General features: G+C 39.3%; 1 protein-coding gene across 1 annotated transcript in view; it reads left to right on the forward strand.

The window, feature by feature from the left end:
- FRK (fyn related Src family tyrosine kinase) overlaps positions 1–13,138 on the forward strand; it is a 49,844-nt gene extending 36,706 nt beyond the window's left edge. The window contains exons 5-8 of the mRNA XM_050315901.1: positions 2,585–2,743; positions 8,101–8,282; positions 10,460–10,625; positions 12,516–13,138. Of these exons, the coding sequence (XP_050171858.1) occupies positions 2,585–2,743; positions 8,101–8,282; positions 10,460–10,625; positions 12,516–12,709 (701 nt within the window). The 3' untranslated portion in view covers positions 12,710–13,138. The remainder of the gene's footprint in view (positions 1–2,584; positions 2,744–8,100; positions 8,283–10,459; positions 10,626–12,515) is intronic.
- Positions 13,139–21,524: the final 8,386 nt, after the last annotated feature.

Below are 21,524 nucleotides of genomic sequence, written 5' to 3' on the forward strand. Positions count from 1 at the left end.
TTAATCTTAGGCAAAACACTCATAAAGACACTTCTAAATTTTTTTCATTTGCATCCAATCCTTTTATTAACTACAGTATAGGATCTATAGGGCTCTGTGGAGCTTGGGGGACTGTCTGCTACTTGTACTATTTAACGATATAAACTGACTAAAACAGAAGGTTACATATGCTCTTTAAAATATGTGGGAAATACTTATGGATCTTTGTCACTAGTTTGTTATCATTATTATTATTTTCTTTTACAGTGTAAAGAAAAATTTGCAGCTATTCAACTAATAGAATACTTCTTTCCTGATCAATTTATTGAGAGTTGTCATAGGTGAAAAACATGTTGCTTGGTTGCTTTGTTAGAAGAAGTTTATAGCATGATTAAACTGAGAAATTCCTTGTAGTCAAACTTTGATGATGGGAACAAATCAGATTGTCATATTCTATGGTGTGAAGAAATCCTGTATGATGATCCATAGAGGCTGCATGACTTGGGAGACCCTAAGTGAGCAAATACTTTATCCTGTTTAGGATCAACTTGTCAAATTTTGGCACTGATGCTAAATCATTAGTCATGCTTATTCATTTGCTTTTGGAGGCAGAATGCTTCACACCGTGCAGTTTTCTGTAGATTTTAGGTTGATTTCCATGACAATGCATATATCTTGAAAAGAGTAAGCAAATGGGGCACAGTTTTAAATCAGTATCAAAGTGAGTCCAAACCCTATAAAGAACACCTTAGATATTTTTTAAAAAAAATCTAGAATTGGTGAAAAGCTCAAATAAATCTGTGAAGAGTGTGCTACTCAACACAGGAAAAAGGCGTAGAGTAAGCATTACAGATATTGGTTTTTTTCTCTCTGACTGTCATAGTTTCTACTTTATCCAGACCAAGTAAGATCATTTACTTTTCATGCAGGCCTTGACTTTCCTCTGACAGTGACAAAGGGAAATGAGTATAGCCTGTACCTGTTGAGGAGATATATTATTGGCTGCTCTCCATTTATTGATGGCAATGAAATCCATTAAGTTTCACCATCCCTCCTAATGACATCCTATTAAGTATTGCCAAATTGGACCCTATGGGATTGCCAAGGGAAGTATGAGGACACAGAGGAGAGGAGCACCTGTCCCTTGAAGTAATCTTTGCTCTCCCAAGTTGCAATGTCAAGTGGCTCTTTTTTCATAGAGTCTGTGTCAGAAGGATTTCTGAGTCATTCCTCTTGCATTAATGCAAGGATATGAAATCACACATCATTAGTATGTTTTGGGAAATAGTTGGAGCATTTTTCAGGAGGTGGCACTCAAGGTAGCTACTGAGTGAAAGTGGCCCAGGCTGATTTGTCAATTCTTTTTGTAGAACAGATTTTCTGTTGAAATTTTATTGCTGAGCTATTTAACATACTCCCAGAATTTCACTTAACTTAAACATCTGTGTTTGGAACAGAGACAAACTCTCAAATGAACCTTATTGGTTACCTAATGTTAAAAAAAAATAAAAACTTATTCTTGCAGCCTTGGCTTCTTAAATGACTCAGTCTGCTTACACCAGAAGAAGAGTTTGTTTTTAAACATATCATAGAGCAGAATAACTTGGATAGATTTTTTCCTCCCCAATTTGACTGTAATATTTTCTTAATTAAAGTATTTTGATTTGGGAGGGAAGAGACATTTGAGTAATCGAATAATTTCATATTTGTTTGTACAAGCATTTTGAAGTGGATATTATTTACCAACTTCCTCAGACATCTGACTGTATCTGATCACTACTGAATCATTCATAGAGAAAGCTTTGGTTCTTTATTTATGCATGTTTTTCTAATAAATCCCTTATTCAGGACATATGAGCTTTAATGCTAATTTTGCCATGACTCCCTGTGCCATTTCTGATTGTTTCTTCGACATAGTTTATACATTGGCTCACTGTGTATGTGAATAGAACTAGAGATGTTATGACCTTATTTAATGTGTAAAAGGTTGGCATAATTTGCTGTTAAGACACTTCAGAAGTTAAGGAATTGTAAAATTAATGTTACATCTGTGCATACGTTGGTATTTCTAGTAAGATTGTTATTACATGAACATTTTAAATATTTATTTTTATAGATATAAATGCACACATCTACTCAGTATATGCTAAAGTGATTCCAGTGCTTTCAGGCTTTGATTGGTGCAACAAATTCTTATTGCAGCACTAGTTTTCTCTCAGAAATTTTATGTTCATTCCCTAGACACTCTCACCTCAGTTTCTGGTCCTTTCATTAACCTCTTGTTTGCTTAAATTATATCCGCTAACATTCTAGCATCAATTTTTTTTCCTGTCTGGGGGAGGTCCCAGGGGCAGCTGATTTTAGCCTTTATATTTCTGGTGTCTGGAACACATATGTTCTCTGTCCCCACGCAACTGGCATGTTTCACTCATTAACTGTTTGTTTGAGCTGCACTGTCTGTTTTCTGTGGGAACTGTGAAGATTTGAGATGCTAATGTACTTTCAAAGGCAGAAAACAATCTCAGTTATTCCCTTAAGACTGCCAGGCTGGTAGGAAGGCCTTTAATAACCTCAGCTTATGTTTTGTTATATGCTGTTGTTTCAGGTTCAATGGATCCAAAAGACTTTCTGAGGGAAGCACAAATAATGAAGAACTTGAGACATCCAAAGCTTATACAGCTTTATGCTGTCTGTACCTTGGAGGACCCAATTTATATTATTACTGAGCTGATGAGATTTGGAAGTCTTCTAGAATACCTTCAAAGTAAGCAAATGACTATAAATTCATTTTAGGGATGCCACAGCTTTCAGTTTAGTAAATACACTAACATAGAAAATAGAAGTACAACACCCTAGTTTAATGTAAAAGCTGCATTATTTATCATGTGTGGGTGTGAGAAAAATGGAAAGAGAGGTTTATGAATTTTTGGTGTGCCAAAATATTTGAGAAGTAGGAAAGAATCACATTCACAGTTTGATTCTTGCCTTGTAATGACCCATATTTTTTCACCCAGTTCTATGAGTAGATGAGAACATACACTAATGGAATAAAAATACAAGCATCCAGAAGGATAGGTCGTCATATTTGACGTGAAATAGAAGCACTTCCACAAAATGTACTTAACAGCTTTGAAAACTACTACTAGTCAGGGATAGCTTTTCACTATGAATTTGTCCCTTGACTATCGCATTAGGGTTTTTATCTCAGCAGTACTTCAAAGTACTCTTTTGAAGGCAAATAATAATTAAAAATAAAACAGTACAGCCTGGAACAGACTGGCATAATGATTGCACTTTAAGTTCACGCCTGTTACTGAGAAATACTTGATTCTAGTGTTACCCATTTTCAGTTTAACAGATGTCTGTGAGATGCTAAATGTAATGATCTCTTGAAGACAAAATGTTTGCTGCGATTGTCATGCTTAGTTTCTTCTCTGTTTCCAGCCCATAAAGCAAAGCCCTGTGAAATACCACAGAAAGTATTTACCATGACATATGCCTTCCCCCATCTTCTCTGCAGAACTGTTTTTTTAAATGAGGCTCAGTCCACAGACAATTAAAGCTAAAGAAATCCCTGCTAGAGACACAACCACACCAGGAACTGCACAGAGAGGGTCTGCCATGAGCTTGGGCCAGATCATCTGCAGTTATGTAGGCATTTACTTTCCAGAGGTAGCAAGGCACAAATTTTCTTTCAATTCTCATCTTTGGTGCCTTTGTGTGCAGATTGCCACTTACCTGGTTGAAAGAGCCTGGCACATCAGGAAATGATTGCTGTGCATGAAAACACTTATTGCACTGGAGAAATAGCTCTGAGAAAGCCAGGATGAGCTACAGCTATTGCAGAGGTGAAAATTGGCCTGTTTGTGCACAGAGTACAACATGTCCAGGGCACATCAACACTGCAGCCTGTGTGTGGATCAGTTGCCAGCATATGCACAGCAGCTTCCCTTGCTGTGTGCAGCACATGTATGCAGCCTGCTCCTTGCCTAAGTGCTCACTTCTGTAGCCCTGCATCAGAGACTGTGAAAAGTCAGTTGGTTTTCGGGCAGCTGCCATTTCAGGATAACAGTAAAAATGTCCAGATGAAACCCAGCCTAGTGGTATCTCTCCTTCTCTGATGGTCTATGCACAGGGAGTTATATAGAACTAAGAGGTGGAGGCAGAGATCCACGTGCTTTGATAGGTATTGGTCAGAGAAAAGTCTGCTGTTAGTGAGAGCATTAAGGAAAGAGATTTGAAGCTTGCATAGAGCTCTGTGACTGGAAGTAATCCGTATCAGCTGGCATGGAGTGGACAGCTCCTGATGAGTGGACAGCCCTTGAGACTCAACCACTGCAGGGAACAGGAAAATATTTCCAGAAAGCTTCTGTCTTGTGAGTGGTATGGGTAAATATGGCAAACTAGAGCAGAGGAAAGTCCAAAGATATTCTCTGGTTAAGTTTTCCCTCCTAGAACTGCATGATATGCTTTTCCAACTTTAAAAATCCCTAACATTTTATTCACAGTTACTATCCCATTCCACCATGATGACAGCTGCTTAATAATGATAGGCATGTGAATTCCCTGTGCATCCAGCAAATGTACTTTGGGATAGTTCCTGATGAACACTGCTATGCAGAGTTATTGAGCTGCCACCAATATGAGAAAAATGCAACTGAAAACTTTTCTTTGTAATTGGATGTGAATGAAATTGTCATAAATATATGAGTGCTTTTATGAAATCTGATAGAGCTGGAGCTTGTTCTGTCAGGGACACAGTCTTGAAGTTCTGTAAAATATTATGGAGGCAATGCCCTCACTGGAGAAAATGCTGCTTTATTAATTTATTTATTTATTTATCTTCCATTCATTTATTCATTTATTTATTTATTTTTATTGTCAGATATATGTCAGTGAGAATATTTTTCTGTCTTTTCTATGTGAGATGTTGTGATTGATTGCTTAGAACAGGGTGCAGACCCCAAGACTTCTTTATTATTTTGTCTAATAATTTTTTCATATAAGGGTGATAGTTTTGTCAAAAAATATTAGTAAAAAAGGACATGGAAGCGCTACATTTTCTTTACTGGTCCATGGGAAGATTTTATAAATTCAGCAGTAGTGCCTGATTTCGAGTGTGGAAGTTATATACACATATACATATGTATAAGACTTAGCAGCCTTCCAGTACTAAAGGGGACCTACAAGAGAGATGGAGAGAGGGACTTTTTACAAGGGCGTGCAGTGATAGGACAAGGGGGAATGGTTCCACATGGAGAAAGGCTGTATTTAGTTTAGGCAATTCTTAGAAATTCTTCACTATGAGAGTGGTGAGGAACTGGGACAGGTTGGCCAGAGTTGTGGGTGCCCCATCCCTGGAAGTGTTCAAGGTTGGACAGGGCCCTGAGCAACCTGATCTAGTGAATGGCATCCCTTCCCATGTCAGAGAGATTGGAACTAGAGGATTTTTAAGGTCCCTTCCAACTCAAACCATTCTATGAGTCTATATTAAACTTTGTTTTAAAGTGCTTTTAAAGGGAGGAAGAACTATAAAAACAACAAAACCGAACTAAAGCACACGTATACCCATATGAATACAGCTGTAATCTCTTCTGCAGTGCTCTGAATGAAATAGGAGCTCGCTCTGGTTTGGAACCTTCTACAGTTGTACTAACACAGTGCTGTGCTTGAAGTTGTGTGCTTTGGCTGGTCCAGCCTGGCATTTTGGAGGTACAGTCAGAAATCTTTATGAGACCTCTATACATGATTTACACATCAGATCCCAAAGAGATATGTGCTTTCATCCTCTACTTTTGTGCACAGTTTGCAGCTCCTGATCAGCTGAGGCTCCTCCCTAAAGCTTTCCCTCCGGAACAGCTGCAGTGCAGAACCAGCTCACAGAGATAAAGCATCCAAGAAATACTGCAGAGGCCAGGGACTCTTCCTTTCCCTCAGCCCACAGGATAAAGGCAGCAGGTCAGCTCAGTCTGGTCTGCAACCCCCAAAAAAGGCCCCAGTAGAAGAAAAAGTCTTTCAAGTGCAACTCCACTCTTAGAGGTGGATCTTGTCTTTGTCCTTCAACATGGTGCACCAGGGTGTCCTGCAAGGAATAAGACAGGGAGGGTTTAGCAGCTCTTAACTCCTATTCTGCACTGAGGCAGCTCATTAAACAGCAGGCTTATGAGTCATCCCTTTTTCAGTGATGTCTGTGCCCTGCCTGTTGGAGCAAGCTTGTGTCAGGCTATCCTGCAGCATCGGCAGACCAACGTGCTCAAGTTTGTCTGCATTCTTGTCTGCTCTCACCAGGAGGTAGTTCACAACACGTGCAGATAAAGAAGCCATGTTCCCATAAAGGGAACATTTAAAACTGGCCCACATAAGATAGCTTTCAAACCCCAGTTACTCATGCAAGCTACCTGAACATATTTAGGTATTTTCTGATTAAATACAATACGAGCATGATTTGTGGATTTATATCTTTGTGTAGCAAGGCAAATAGTAAATGTTGATGCCTGCCAGTTATCAGACTTGCAAAATTTCAGACCATTATATTAGTCTGTGGCTTGAATGGATTTTCACATCCGCTGATTTTTCTCCCTCTTTCTTTTAAAGGTTAATGCAACTATGAAACATATGTGTAGGAGAGGAAAAGATGTTCTGAGTCAACAATAGAAGTAAATAATCTTAGTGCTGGATTATCATGACAATGAGTTTAGCCTCAAAAAGGAAGTAGGGTAATACATATACAGGACAAATTTAATAATTTAATTTTTTTTTCCTACCTATTCATCTCAGAACATTGAGATGAGCAGGAAATTCAAAGCCTGGAGATTGCAGAACAGATTAGTAAACAATGGAATTCCACACTATATTTAACTTTACATAAAGTGGGATTGCAAGGTTATGTCAGATAAAATGCCAGAACTGGAGGAGGATATGCAAAACAATGCTAAGACACACTATCACTACAAATTAATTAAAAATAAACAACAGAAAACTGCCAGCTACGAATATTTTGTTTCTCTAACACAGAGACAGCAAGTAAAAGTCACCATCCTGATGAGAAAGGAGAACTGCCAATAAGCCTAGCAGCAAACATTCAGCTTCTGATATTGTTAAGATTCTGAAACAGAAAGTCAAAACTGTTTTGAGTATTAGAAGATACAGAGGTAGGCACTCATGCTTCAGTGCTGCAGCATTTGGGTTTGGGTGACAGTGGTGCTTGAATGTAACACTGTTATGGCTTATCTAGATTACTTTGGGGTATAAATTCTTTGCTATGAGGAAGTCAACTGTCCCCAAAATTCCACAAAGGCCCTGAATTTGTATTCTCATGTGTTATACCCCAATGACTTTTTTTGGTTACCTGTCTTAAAATTTTTGGCCACAGTTTTTCATGGCCCAAGACTCTTCCCTTCCTTTGTGGAGGCAAGTTGCTCTTGCTCGAAGTTCTGCTACTACTTACTTTGAACAGCTGATCTTTGATTGGCAAATCTCAATTTCTGAGATTTGCTGATTTTAAAGTGGTAGGAATGATACGTTTCAGAAAGTCCTACTAGAGAAACAGGCAGCTTGAAAACAGCTCAAGGAGTCCTACTGTTGAATAGCAACGACAGAGATAACAGCATGAAGCATCAAGTGAACCGGAAAGTGAAAATGAGAGTTAGACTTGACAGCAGATGGTATATTTCCTAGTAAGAATCATTGGAGAACAGGGAACAACGGTAACTTTGTGCTTTTCCATCCTTAGTCAGCTTTGGTTACAGCCAGTGGGTACTGACATTAACTTTTACTCACAGTTTGGAACAGTTTTATGCACCTGTCACGAAGGTGCATACTATGTTACTATCAGTAGATAAATAGCTTTCTCTTTGGACTGTGTCAGAAGCTCCTTCCAGGCCTAGATCAACTCTTGCATTTCGTATCCACTCTTTTAGAGAAGATGGGGCAGGCAGGCACTGTTACTCAATTATTGTGAAATAAATAGCGTCATTCACTGACCTCTGTCATTTGAATGGGCTATTACTTCATTGTATTGCATAGTTTTGTTCATTTGTATTGGCTATTTGACCCAGTTGGTTTTCCAATTATTTGTATCTGTAAATATTATGTTCTTCTTGTAATCTTCTTTTTAAACAGAAGATGGAGGCTCTCAAATCTTCCTGACGCATCAAGTAGACATGGCTGCTCAGGTGGCTTCTGGGATGGCATACCTTGAATCTCAGAATTATATCCATCGGGATCTGGCAGCCAGGAACGTTCTTGTTGGTGAACACAATGTTTACAAAGTGGCAGACTTTGGACTTGCAAGAGTTTTTAAGGTAGGAGAACAAGGTGGAAGAGGCCAACTAAAGGATTGACTGCAGTCTCTGAATTGCTGTGTTGAGGCAGAAGGCAAGCCCGGGGAGAAAAGGATCCCTAAAGTGTTCACTTGTATCCTCTACCTGCATTATTCTATGCAAAGTTAGAAGGTGGCCTGTACCTTTTTACCAGTCTACAGAAAGCATTCTGGTGTCTGCTTCCCACTCAGTCACCAAGGAAGAAGCCTAGGCAATAGCCTTTGCAGGACAACCTTTATCCACAATGCTAGTGTCTGCCACATGGAGAGAGATCATGAGAATGATGAAAAAATAATATTCCTGAGCCTGTAAGGGAAGGCATATAAAAATGTATTGGCAGCTATTCTCTCCTTGTTCACTGCTCCACTGCCTCCATGATGCTTGCAAGTGCAGGTAGTAATCATAAAAGTACCTTATTCCTCTCCACAGCTAACAGCAAAGTTCATAAAGTGAGCTCTCAGAGCTTTAAATCTGATCCAGTTTCAAGTTCTTTGCCACTGCAACGTGTTGGGTTTTTTTTCTCTCTAGCCCTTGGGGGCAGGGAATGACAAGTATCCCTGGCCAATATCTCCCTAGGAAAGAGCTGTGGTTTAGAAATGAGATTTCCTACCTCTGAAAATGATTTGATCAGAGTTGGAAAGATTTTATTTGCCATATTTTATGGATTTCGGTACGTAATCCATAATTTCTGAGGTCTTTGCTTGTGTTTTTTTGTTTGTTTGTTTGTTTGCTTTCCCTAATTGATTTATGTTCTTACCCTGAGAAGGAAAAACAGAAAAAAAAGTCCTCTGCTTCTCATTTGTTTTTTTCCATTCAAGCAGCTGAAATTGGAGTTTGTTACAGAGTTGGATTTATTAGATACTGAAGTATAGAATAATGGCTTGACAATGGCATCAAGGGACTTTGAAAGTGCTTTTTGCTTAATTTTGATCCTTCCAGATATGCATAAGTTCGGATTGCACATTCTTTAACATGAAAAAATTACATATTTTTAAATGATCAATGCTCACAATGGATATTTCTCCTTTGTCCCCACTAGAAAGGGTAATAATTTACAGTTGTTGACATTTCTTGTTGAAACTGAACGTTACTAAAATACTCAGTCACAGAGTCATTTTGGCATATTTTTCTAGGAATATTTTGTCTCCTAAGCCAAAGCACTGACATGGTCACATAAAAAGATCACAAAGGATTAGGTGTGAGAAATGAAATCAGTATTTCCATATGCATTAATTAGTATAATGAAATAATTTCTTGCTCCTAGAGATTAGTATTATGGTCAAGATGCTGTATTAATATATAGATAAAAATCACTACAACCAGTATTTTCAAAACTATATGGCATTGAAGCTGGGAAACAGATTTTGTATTAAAACAAGGAAAATCTGGTACACATTTGCCAGGATTTGCATCTGAAAAACTTGACCAAGACCTGGATGTGACTCAAGTACACTAAATTACATGTAGGAATTAAAGAGAGAATAAATGTTCCCAAAATTTAGATGTCTGTGCAATAAACCATGAAGAACATTATTCTACAAATTTGCAAGTCAACAGTTTTTCTATGTGTCTTTCATCTTCACTTTACATTAATTAATTTGACTCTCTGTAAGCTAATATGTTAATTTGAATCAGTCAGAGTTTATTCTTTGGTCCCAGAAATCTGCTTAAGTGATTGTTATCATAGTCAATGGCCCTTCAACACCACAATAAATCACAGAAGAAAGGTTCTGAAATTCGTTAGCTCTTGCTCTTGCCTTCTCTGTCTACTGAAGACATGACGTGAAGCCATTTGGTCTCTAGTGTCAGCAGGATGCTTACACTGCCATTCCTGACAGACTATGCATTCCTGAAATCTTGCATGCCAGGTCCAAAATTCACAGTAGCAAGTCGTAATTAATCAGGAGCCACTCCAATGCTGTGTGCTTGCTTGAAATGATAAATGCTTTAGAAAAGCCTCTGATGAAGCCTCTGCGTTTCTCAAACGCAAAGCCAAACTCAGTGATGGAAACTTCAGAAAATGTGTACTGCAATGCCATGAAAGACAAGTTCTTGGCTAAAAGATGATAAGATTAAGCACATGCTGAGCTTAGTCAGGTGCTTAAGTGCTTTGCTGAAGCAGATCTGAAATCAGGCTTGCTTCATTTTATCCATGACAGGTAGAAAATGAAAATGTATATGAGGCTAGGACTGAAACAAAACTCCCAGTAAAATGGACAGCCCCGGAGGCAATCCGCTACAACAGATTCAGTATTAAATCAGATGTCTGGTCATTTGGAATACTTCTGTTTGAAATAATCACCTATGGAAAGATGCCTTACGCTGGTAAGTCCTTTAAACCTAAAGAATGATGTCTAATTTTTTCTTGCTTTCAGAATGACACACACAAAAAAAGGTTGAATGCCTGTACTATGGGAATGTTAAAGTGTTAAAACTGTAAATAGAGAAAGAAAGCTGCTCAGATGAGGTCCATTTAGTGGGTCAGACCTTTTGGCTTCCCCAGGCTCCCTGGAAGCTTTCCAAGGGCTGTGATTAGCATACGTTTAAGCTTCTTCTTGCTGGAGTCAACCTGCACTGCACAGGCACCTAAGCCAGCTGGCTATTTTCCTCCAGCATCAGATCAAAGATGCCAATTCTTGGAATATGGAAAAAGGGAAGAAAAAAAGAAGGTTTTTTTATTTTCTATACTGTCCTTTTTTACATTTTTTATTTTAGTATATCTTATGAAAGAATAGGCTGTATGTAAAGCATGGCAACAGGCACTTCAGGAAGACACTGTCTGAGAAATGAATCAGGGAGGTTTTCCCCCCAAGCTCATATTTTACTATTGTGGTGAAAATTCTTTATAAAGAAAAGGATCACAAGAATTAAATAAATAATAAAAAAAATGTCACCAACATCAAAAGTAGATATAATGGTCTGAGAGCAGCTACTGTTCCTAGCACTGTGAAAAATGCTCAAGGAACTGTGGCTCCAATAACATACGATATTAGTGAGATGATTGACTGTGGCTCATTTAGTGCTGGTGAGAAGAACACAAGGGAAGAACTAAAGCAAAAAAAAGTTATGTTGCACCTGAACAGGCCTGAGGGGTGGTATGTTCACCATAAACTACACTTCACAGGGTCCCAAACTGATATTTCCTGTAAAAGGCAAAATTGATTTTACTCTTTGATTCCTACCCTCACCTCCTGCGAAAGTGTTCTGAAGAAAAGATAAAAAAAGAAAAGCAAAGCAAAAAATCCTGAGGTCTTACATAAACTACAGGTGTGTGCATATCCACAGACAGACACACACAAATAAAAGATTTTAGTATAAACATGTAACACCATGGTTCTGAGTATTGTCTGAAAATACATTCAGTGCTATCCCTTTGCAAAGACATAGTTTACCTATATCTTGACAGTAGAAAATGTCCTTTTGCTGTGGCAGTTTGCTTACTTGGTATTACTTCCAGCAGTTTGTTCTCAGTAATCAGTTAGGAGAAAAGGTTGTGTTGATTTGTGACGGCAGTGGACAATGTGCAGAGGAAACACTATTCAGAGGCCTAGGGAAAAGAAGTAAAGATTACACAATTCAAGATTTAATTTAAAGAGTAAAAAATTAAAAGTGAGCAGAAAAATAGTCTTAGTATCTAAAGGTAGGGTAACGGTTTCTTCTCCATTACTGGTGGTGGCAGAGCAGACAGGATGTCATGGCACATCTGCCCTCAAAGAAACTTAGGGCTGACTTTACTAAAAAGTTTCTAAATGTGAGGAAAATTCAGTAGCAGGACAGGTTTTCTTGAGAGATTTTGAAGTCATTGAGACTAGAGAGATTTAGCAACAGTTTAAGTGAAATAGATGTCAGAAAAATTTTGGCAAACCTGGCTGGTGGAAGAAATGCCTCACACCCAGACAAACCCATTTTCCTCGCAGATGGTGTAGTCAGGGTGAGGTGGTTGGGAATCATTTGAGCTGGTTTTTAACTGCTGGTAAACAGTAAGAGATGAGGCTCCATCCCTGGAAGTCTTCAAGGCCAGGCTGGAAGGGGCTGTGAGCAACCTGGTCTAGTGGAAGGTTTCCCTGTCCATGGCAGGGTGGTTGGAACAAGATGGTCTTTAAGGTCCCTTCCAACCCAAAACATTCTACGGTGATTCTAGTGATGAAGAGACAGAGATATGTGGCATCACTAAGTAGACCCCTAGTAGTCTGATGAACTTATTTTGGCTTGCAGGTATGCCAGGACACCAGGTGATCCAGCTGCTGGATGATGGGTACAGGCTTCCTCAGCCAGAGACCTGCCCAGCGCCGCTCTACGAGATGATGCTGCGGTGCTGGAGCGCGGATGTGGATGGGCGACCCACCTTCGATGCCCTCAGCAAGCAGCTGGAGGACTACTTTGATGCTGAGTCCTATTCCTATGCCTAGGCACAGGCCACGGTGAAAGGAACCCCTCGGTGGGCCCTGAAGGATAGGTGCTAGCCAACATACATGACAGGGGGCTGTGGAATCAGCCTAATCTCAGGCTTTGAGGTTACTTGGAGGTGCTGAGGAGTTCTGGTATGTTTTCATTCCCACGCTGATCCTCAGAGACTCTTAAATTTTTTTAAAAAATAAAGTGTCTTCTATTTATTTTTAAATAACAGATTGCAAGAATGAACAAATGAAATGAGTCTAGCTCGATAACTATTGTAATTTTTTTCATTTCTTCATTGGAATAATTATTTACTTTTGCTTAAATTTTTCATTCCTACCAGGTTGTTCTCATGAAGTAGTGTGATGGCTCCGCACAGCAGGATCTGTGCTGCCAGAGTCTTCTCACTGTAAAAAATAATAAAAGTAATCCTGTGACTGTGATGATGTCAGAATCCAAATTAATTGCCTTGCTTAGACTTGAGGTACACATGCTTTTGCTGTATCAGAAAATAAACAGGTGTTCACTGGAGAAAAGGAATTATTTTGTTTTGTGGATGTAAAGACTGATCTTTTTTAGTTTGTCTACTGTTCCTCTATTACAAGAATAAACATTAGATTCCTAAAGCTGTTTGTTCTTAAGGTTGTTAAATAGTATCATGGAACTGATAAACTATTGTTCTTTGAACTCTAAGGATTTATTTTATAGCTCTTCATTTTAGGGGTATGGGAGGAAGAGGTATTTTAATATGAACTTAAGACTGCCTTAGCCTTTTAGAGTGACACTCTTTCCAGTCCTGCTCCACCAAATCACACACCGTCTCCAACAGGACAAGGCCCAGGGCAGGTCTAGGTAATTTGCAGAGGAACTAGCAATCCATTCTTCTACCTTCTCCAGATGTAACTTTAATGTAGTTGATTTAAATAACAGATTAACCATTTTATTTTCTTCCACAGGAAAATGGAGCCCAGGTTCTTCTTCTAGTTGTCTTTAAGGTTATAGACGTTAAATTTTTTTGGTCCTTTTTCAGATTAACAACATCAGTTCTGCTAAAATTGGATAACACTGTGACAGTTTTGTGTTCTCAGTTTTGAGGCTTCCAGAACCAAGAAATAATTATTTAGTTGTGATTCATCAGTTAATTATTTAACAAAATAATTCAGGAATTAAAAACTGTACTGTGTTAGCATAGTGCGAGGTCAGTATAAGTGTGCTACCATTTCCCTCTAATATCCAAAAAGGATATAAAAAAATTAAAACATTCATTACTTTAAAGGCCAGGTGGCTTTTATTACACCTTTTTCAAATTCTTGTCTTCTCTTTATACTTCAGATCTATTCATCTTGCTAGCTTGCCTTGCTTCTAATTTTTAATTTCCTTTTCCCCTCCTCTAGTTTTGGAAGGCAGCACACTGCTTGTTTCTTTCATGCACATCTCGTATGTACTCATTATTCAAATCCCCTTTCCTTATTTATTGTTTTTCTCCTCTTTCTATCTCACTACAGTGTCTTTATAGCATTGTGTCTCTGTTCATTTTCTGTGCAGTGTTTCTTCCTGCTAACCCTCTTTATAGTAATCAAATTTGTACAGCATAATACAGCTATAATTGATTAACTGTCATAGCATCCATGTGAGTTTGGAAAGTAATCACCCACTCAGAAAAAAGTGGAAATTTGGCTTTGCCAAACCCATCCTGATAAGAATTGGCATGGAGGGACATGGGAGATTCTCAGGCAAAGTCTCCAGCTGTCCTCTGTCCATGTTTGTTTTGAGACTCATGCTAGCTACTGGCTCATAGCCTCAACAAGATGTTATTTATGATTGTCAAACCTCCATCAATCCATGTGTATCTCATCTAGCTGGGAGCTGTGTTTAATTCTGTTACAGTACAAGGTTAGCAAATCCCACAGAGTAGGTTTATCTAATAAGAATAGGAATGCTGTTATTTGGAAGAATCTCTGTGTCAAAGCTGGCATCTGGATGTTTAAGCAGCATTTCTAACATGATTTTCCAGACTTAAAACATTAAGAATGTTGCAACTAAAAGCAGACTTTCCCCAATGAAAAAACCCCAAAACTGCTGATGAAAGGTATAATCTTAAAAAGCACAGACATGTTCAGTTCACAGGAGACCTGTTGCCAGGAAAAAAACCCAAACTTCAACAACAGGGAAATAGCAAAGTTTTCAGAATGCCAAATTACACCAGCTGGTCCAAGATGCTCTGTGCTGGCCTCTGCCCTCAAGTGGAGGCTTAGGGCATTTTGCAGGACTCCACTGAAGTGACACCAGTAATTCTGAAGAAATTCCACCTGCACAATATGTATATTCCTAAACCAACATATAGGAAGTAAAAATTCTACTTGCCCAGGTAAATTGAATTCTTTGTCTCCATAATTTCTTCTATAGTCAAAGGAGAGAGATCCTTGAGATGATAAATCAGTGTCCAAAACCTTAATTTCTCCTCTGAAGCACCCTTGGTGGTCTTCTTTGTGTTTGCTGCTGTAAAGATATCTGGCAGAGGTGAGACCCTTTGCTGAAGGGTGTGTGTAATAACCCACATGTTGTAAACTGAAATTAGCTGTTTCAAGCTCCATCTACCAAGTGTGGCCTCACGAGCCACCTTAGGCTAAAAGGAGCAGAAGCTGCAGTGAGCTGCACCCTGATGAGCCATGTGAGGAGCTGGCACCTGCATGTGATGGCCTCCAGGTGATAAAGCTTGGCATGCTGGGCTGCTGCTGGCAGGCTTGTTCCCCTGCTGCTGCATCCTGCCACTTCATCCCCTTTGCTTTCTCTTTGCCTGCTTGCACAGACACAGCTGGTTAATGGAGTTTGGGTCTGTCAGCTGCCTCTCCTATGTGCTGGCCCAGGGTGGGAGACAAGCAGCAGCACTGCCTGAAAGCAGCAGGTAAGTTCACTTTGGTGTGTCTCATTATAAATACTACATCAAATAAATTAATTTTGTGTTCATCTTTGAGACAGCCTATGCATATTTGGCCTCCCCAAGATGTACTGTGGGTGAAAAGGTGTAGTCACTCTTTGTCTTCTAAGCCTGAGCACCATTTCCACCCCACTGATGTGTGTCCTGAGACTAGTGCTCTCTCTTTTCTTAGCAAAAGTGGAAAGCAAGGAAAGGCAGGATAGTAGGTTGTTCATTTTTCTCTTGCTCTGGGTTGCGTTGACAAAGTCTGGTGTCTGCTATAACACCTTTGACATGATCAACAATCCAGTTGAGGCCAAATTTGGAAACCGCAAATGTTGATCTGAGATCCATTGGTTCCTTGTTCTGGCTTAAATCCATGCACTTGCACTTGCTCCCTTATTTTGCTTGTCTGTAAACTGTTGTTATACAAGGGAAATGCTGCCACTCTAATATGAGCTCTTATTTTGGGTCTTTGTTTTTCCTTGGGCTAGTAGGGGAACAAAGGAAACAAAAATCACCAATGCAATGGAACCAGTAAAGCTCTGGAAATAAAAAGTAATGTGGAAAATGAATCATTTGTTTTCAGCTCTTTCTATCCACATTTTTTGCAGTAAAATGGATCCATTATTAACAAAGACTGGTGGGGGAAGGCTGCAAAGAGTGATAAACCTTCCCAGAGTCCAATTTGCTGACAGGCAATGCAACAAGCAAAACTATACTTTCCAAACCCAATTCCATTTCACAATAATTTTATTTATATGGCAGATAGCAATTACAGTCAGAATTATTTGCTATGACTTGATTTAAATTAAACCTCAAGGTTATCATTTCCAGTTAAAGTGCACAGTGAGATAGGTTTAACATATCTCATTCTATTCTTGAGGCCTTTTATGTTCAAGGTTCTGCTAGTACTATCTATTGCACTTGTTTTTGCCTGATGGATCATGGAGGGAAAATAATGGATTCAGTTATGAGAAACAGTAATAGTTTTTTTTTGAACTGACATAAATTTCTATGTTTAGATAGAATAAAAGAATCAGGAAGAGATAAGTTGAATTTTCTACAATAGACTGGTCCTTGTGAAATTCACTTCACATAAATTGTACTGAGATGTCTTTTATATAATGTTTTATTTATGTAGTTCAGTTATTCTTTGACAACTAAATCATTTTATGAGGTCTTAACAAATGATAACTTAAAAATGTCCAACCAGAAAGAAAGAACCTCTATTTTTCTTAAACCCTCTATTCTTCAGGAAGTTATGGAGCAATGTAATTGAACAGTAAGTATTAGAGAGTCCCAAGTGTTTATATGTTGACTTCTATTAGAGAACTTTGCTCACCTAATCTGCATTCAAGAACATATGCAGGGATGCTAAATGTGATAGGGCAACAGGGAACCTTTTATCTCTTGTACTGCTTATTTTTTTTTTCTCCATTGTATCTCATACTTGCTTTCTGAATTACTTGACTATGAGCAGCAATTTTCTTTGTGAAGATTCGTAACTTAGAGCATATGAGGAACTGAACCACCTGAGTGCATTATTCTATTGTGGTTGAGACTCAATGAATTATCAGCATGTAGAAATGGATCACGTGACTCATTTGAGCAATTGCACCTTATGCTCTCTCTCCTATGTGCTTCTGTTTCACTCCTTTAAAAAGTGCTGTAGCAACATGTCCACTCAGTGCCCCTATGGCCATTGCGACTGGTCATATATTTGTACTGTATGGATCTTGGAGAAGATAAAAATGCTGCATGTTTGAACTGTACCACTGTGCTCAAAGGGATGTAGATGTGTCGTATATTTTCATGGAAAGCTGTGTGGCTTCCATTCTGTTCCAGCAACATCTGGGCCAGTGTGTGTCTCAGTCACCTGCTGTAAAAGTTTGCCGAGAAGACCTCTAGGTATGCTTAAACAAAATACTGAGCTGGGGTCTATGAAAAGACTCGTTCTATCCAAGCTTACTATTAGCAGGTCCATTTAATTTATTTTTTCAGTTACAGGCTTCTCAAGAAAGACTAGTGCAAAAGAGAAAAATTGATGACATGTATGAGCAAGCTGGGGACATCACTGAAAAATACTTTGGCATTTTATTCTTCACAGCTCTATTGTACTGAAGAATTCAGTCTGACCTTGTTTTGGTGTAGAGGAAATGAAAATGTACATTTGAAGCATTCAGTATCCTAGAAATGAATTTTAGCCAATTTCTGGATCTAAATATCACTAGAATTAAAAAACATGATTGTAGCTTGGTAGCTTGGTTTCCACCACTGTTTTCAACAAAATCTTTCAACTAAGATAGATACACAACTTCTTCATTTCTTCCCCCTTCCCCCATTTCTTTACCAGTATTATTATAGGGGTATTAGACCTCTCAAAGAGTTAAAAGACTCTTTAGTTGTCATAGAATCATAGAATCAGATAGGTTGGAAAGGACTTCTGAGATCATCAAGTCCAACCCTTGCTCCACTACCACCACAGTTACTAGACCATGGCACTAAGTGTCACATCCAATCTCATCTTAAATACCTCCAGGGGTAGAGAATCCACCATCTCCCTGAGCAGCCCATCTCAATGCCTGATTACCCTGTCTATAAGGAGTTTCTTCCTAATATCCAACCTAAACCTCCCCTGGCAGAGCTTGAGACTGTGCCCTCTTGTCTTACTGATAGCTGCCTGGGAGAAGAGACCAATCCCCATCTGGCTACAACCTCCTCTCAGGTAGTTGTAGACAGTGATGAGGTCTCCACTGAGCCTTCTCTTCTCCAGGCTAAACAACCCCAGCTCCCTCAGTCTTTCCTCACAGGACTTGTGTTCAAGTCCCTTCACCAGCCTGGTAGCTCTTCTCTGCACCTCAATGTCTTTCCTGAACTGAGGGGCCCAGAGCTGGACACAGCACTCCAGGTGTGGCCTCACCAGTGCTGAGTACAGAGGAAGGATCACTTCCCTGCTCCTGCTGGCCACACTGTTCTTGATCCAGGCCAGGATGCCATTGGCCTTCTTGGCCACCTGGGCACACTGCTGGCTCATGTTCAGCCTGCTGTCAATCCAAACTCCCAGTCCCTTTCTCCCGAAGTCCCTTTCTGCCTGGCTGCTCTCCAGCCACTCTGTACCCAGCCTGTAGTGCTGCAGGGGGTTGTTGTGGCCAAAGTGCAGGACCCGGCACTTGGCCTTGTTGAATCTCATCCCGTTGGAATCAGCTCAACTCTCCAGCCTATCCAGGTCCCTCTGCAGAGCCCTCCTGCCTTCCAGCTAATCAACACTCCCTCCCAACTTAGTGTTATCTGCAAATTTGCTAATGGTGGACTCAATCCCCTCATCTAAATCATCAGTAAAGATGTTAAACAGAACTGGACTCAACACTGATCCCTGGGGGACACCACTGGTGACCGGCCACGAGCTGGATGCAGCCCCGTTCACCAGCACTCTCTGGGCCCGGCCCTGTCCAAGCCATGGGCTGCCAGCTTTTCCAGGAGTATATTATGGGAGACAGTGTCAAAGGCTTTGCTGAAGTCCAGATAGACACATCCACAGCCTTCCCCTCATCCACCAGGTGGGTCAACTGTTCATAAAAGGAGATCAGATTGGTCAGACAGGACCTGCCCTTCCTAAACCCGTGCTGGCTGGATCTGAACCCTTGTCCATCCTGTAGATGCTGTGTGATTGCACCTTATGCTGGGAGGTAGAGCTTTTTTTCTGAAGTAAAAAAATAAAATAAATAAATAAATAAAAAAAATTAGCCTTAAAAATTATTCATGAAACAACCCTAAAAAAAAAAAAAAAGATAAAAGAGGTAGGAACAGTTTTTCATACTTTCACAAAAGTTCATGTATTTAGCAAAGAAAATGGTAAGCCTTTCAGAGCAAAGAAATTATTTCAGAAAGCTGCTGCTGAATTTATAAAAAAGCACTGAATAAGCTGATTATGCTATTTATACAATTACAAGAAAGAAATGCATATTGCTCTGAATTCTTGTTCTTTAATTACTTTGATGTAAATATCTGAGTATACTGATTGGACTTCTGTGTTTTAATAGACTAGAGAATTCAAATATATAGGCAGCAATAACAAAACAGTTTTATTTCCTGTCTCTAGCTGGACAGTTATATCTCTCTGCTTAAAAGACTGTCTAAACATGTTGAAGGTTTCTGTTCTTGGTCATGATGGTTTTCATGTTTTTCAACATTATTTTTATCTCACACTAATTTTTTCCATTCTTGGTATTTAAAAACATTTACTTGGATGTTTTTGGGCTATGCTCTATTTATTTACATATGCAAACAGAAAAACTCTTTCGTATTCCAAAGGGCTCCATTACTCTGCCAAATGTTTAAAATGATAAAAAATAGAACATGATGAATTTGATGGATTGTTTTTTTTCTCTGAGGCAGCTTCTTATAAGAAATACCTCTCTGATCTGTGCCATCACCAGCATCTCAGTTCCACGTTCATCTCAGAAGCCAGAAGAATGCAAACTGAACTTGCATGTTTTACTAGAACTCCTTGGCTCTGGGTTACTTTGCATCAAAATCAAAAGTCTGAAAAATGTGCATTTCATTGTTCCTTTTACCTCCTCTTCCAAATGTGGTCACCAATTCTCCAAAGTCAACAATGTCACCTGAAACCACACTCTTATCACAACTCTTTGATAATAATTGTCTCCTCTTCCCATTGTACCATCAACATTGGCTGTCTCCTTAGCAGGCTGGCTTTCATCCACTCTATCGTCTCTGCCAGATCATTTATGGAAAAAGAGACGTGCAGTAACAAGTTATAAGCCCAGAGGTCTTCTCTGATTTGTTTAACTGTCCTCCTGCCACACACACATTGGATTATGATAATAATACAGACTCCTATTACAGTTGACAGACTGCTTTTGGAGCTGATGAGAAATGACTCAATGCAAATCTTTGGGAACCCTCAACTATGAATGAATAATATAACAATAGTCAGATTAATAAGATACTGAAATTTGGAAGAAATGAGGTATGAGAGCTGCTACTTCACAGACTTCACAATGGCCTTTCCTGAAATAGAAACACAGGCCTTTTTCTGTAGCAAAGGCATGATGGGAAGAGAAATTCATTGATGGTAAGGCACAAGAGACTGTGATGGCTCCCTAAATTTCCAGTGTTAGGGTCTTAATATTGTCTGGCATTTTCCTGTGCAACTAGAAATAGAAAATGGACTAGACTTTTAGTGGAGGAAAAATCAGTGATATAGGGTGTGACTCTAATATAAAGTGCTAGTAAGGCAAAAATCTGAAAAATGGCTGAGTCAGAGGGAAGGTTGTTAAGCTCTTTTTCTATTTGTGCTGTGACTACAGGAGGATCTGGCTCCTGAGCAGTTTGCCTTAAAAGGCAAACACATTGGAGAACGAAACTGAGAGGAAATTTCATCACTGTCAATAACAGACAAAGTATTTGTTCGTATGCTGAGGATGTGTGTAGGAATACCCCAACCAGCTTCAGCAGTCTATCTGCGGTAGCTGCTGTCATCTGGCTATAGCGTGTGAAAACAGCTGTTCCTGATTTGGATCATTCTGACTTTTGGTGTGAATGAGACATCTGATTTCTGAAATGCCACTGGTGCCTGTTGGAGCTCACACACAACCAAGCCAATATTCTTGTCTCAGAAATTCTGCAGAGAAAGGCTTTAGAAAGCCTTTTGTTTTAGAAAGTGTACATATCCAACTCAGCTGCTTTCCCATGATCTTTAGTAAATCCTCAGATTGCAGTAGCAGAAGACCCATTCCTACTGCTGTTGACTTTCTGTATCAGCAGAAGTAGATAATGGACTAAGTAAGTTAGCAGATTTTCTCAAGGGAGTGTAAATAAAAGAGATGAATAAGGAAGCAGATAATTCAGAGCAATAAATGAATAGGGTTTTGGATCAGTTATCCATT

This window comes from Myiozetetes cayanensis, unplaced genomic scaffold (assembly GCF_022539395.1).
Source record: "Myiozetetes cayanensis isolate MyiCay16 unplaced genomic scaffold, myiCay2020 scf2-11, whole genome shotgun sequence".
NCBI classification, from domain to species: Eukaryota; Metazoa; Chordata; class Aves; order Passeriformes; family Tyrannidae; genus Myiozetetes; species Myiozetetes cayanensis.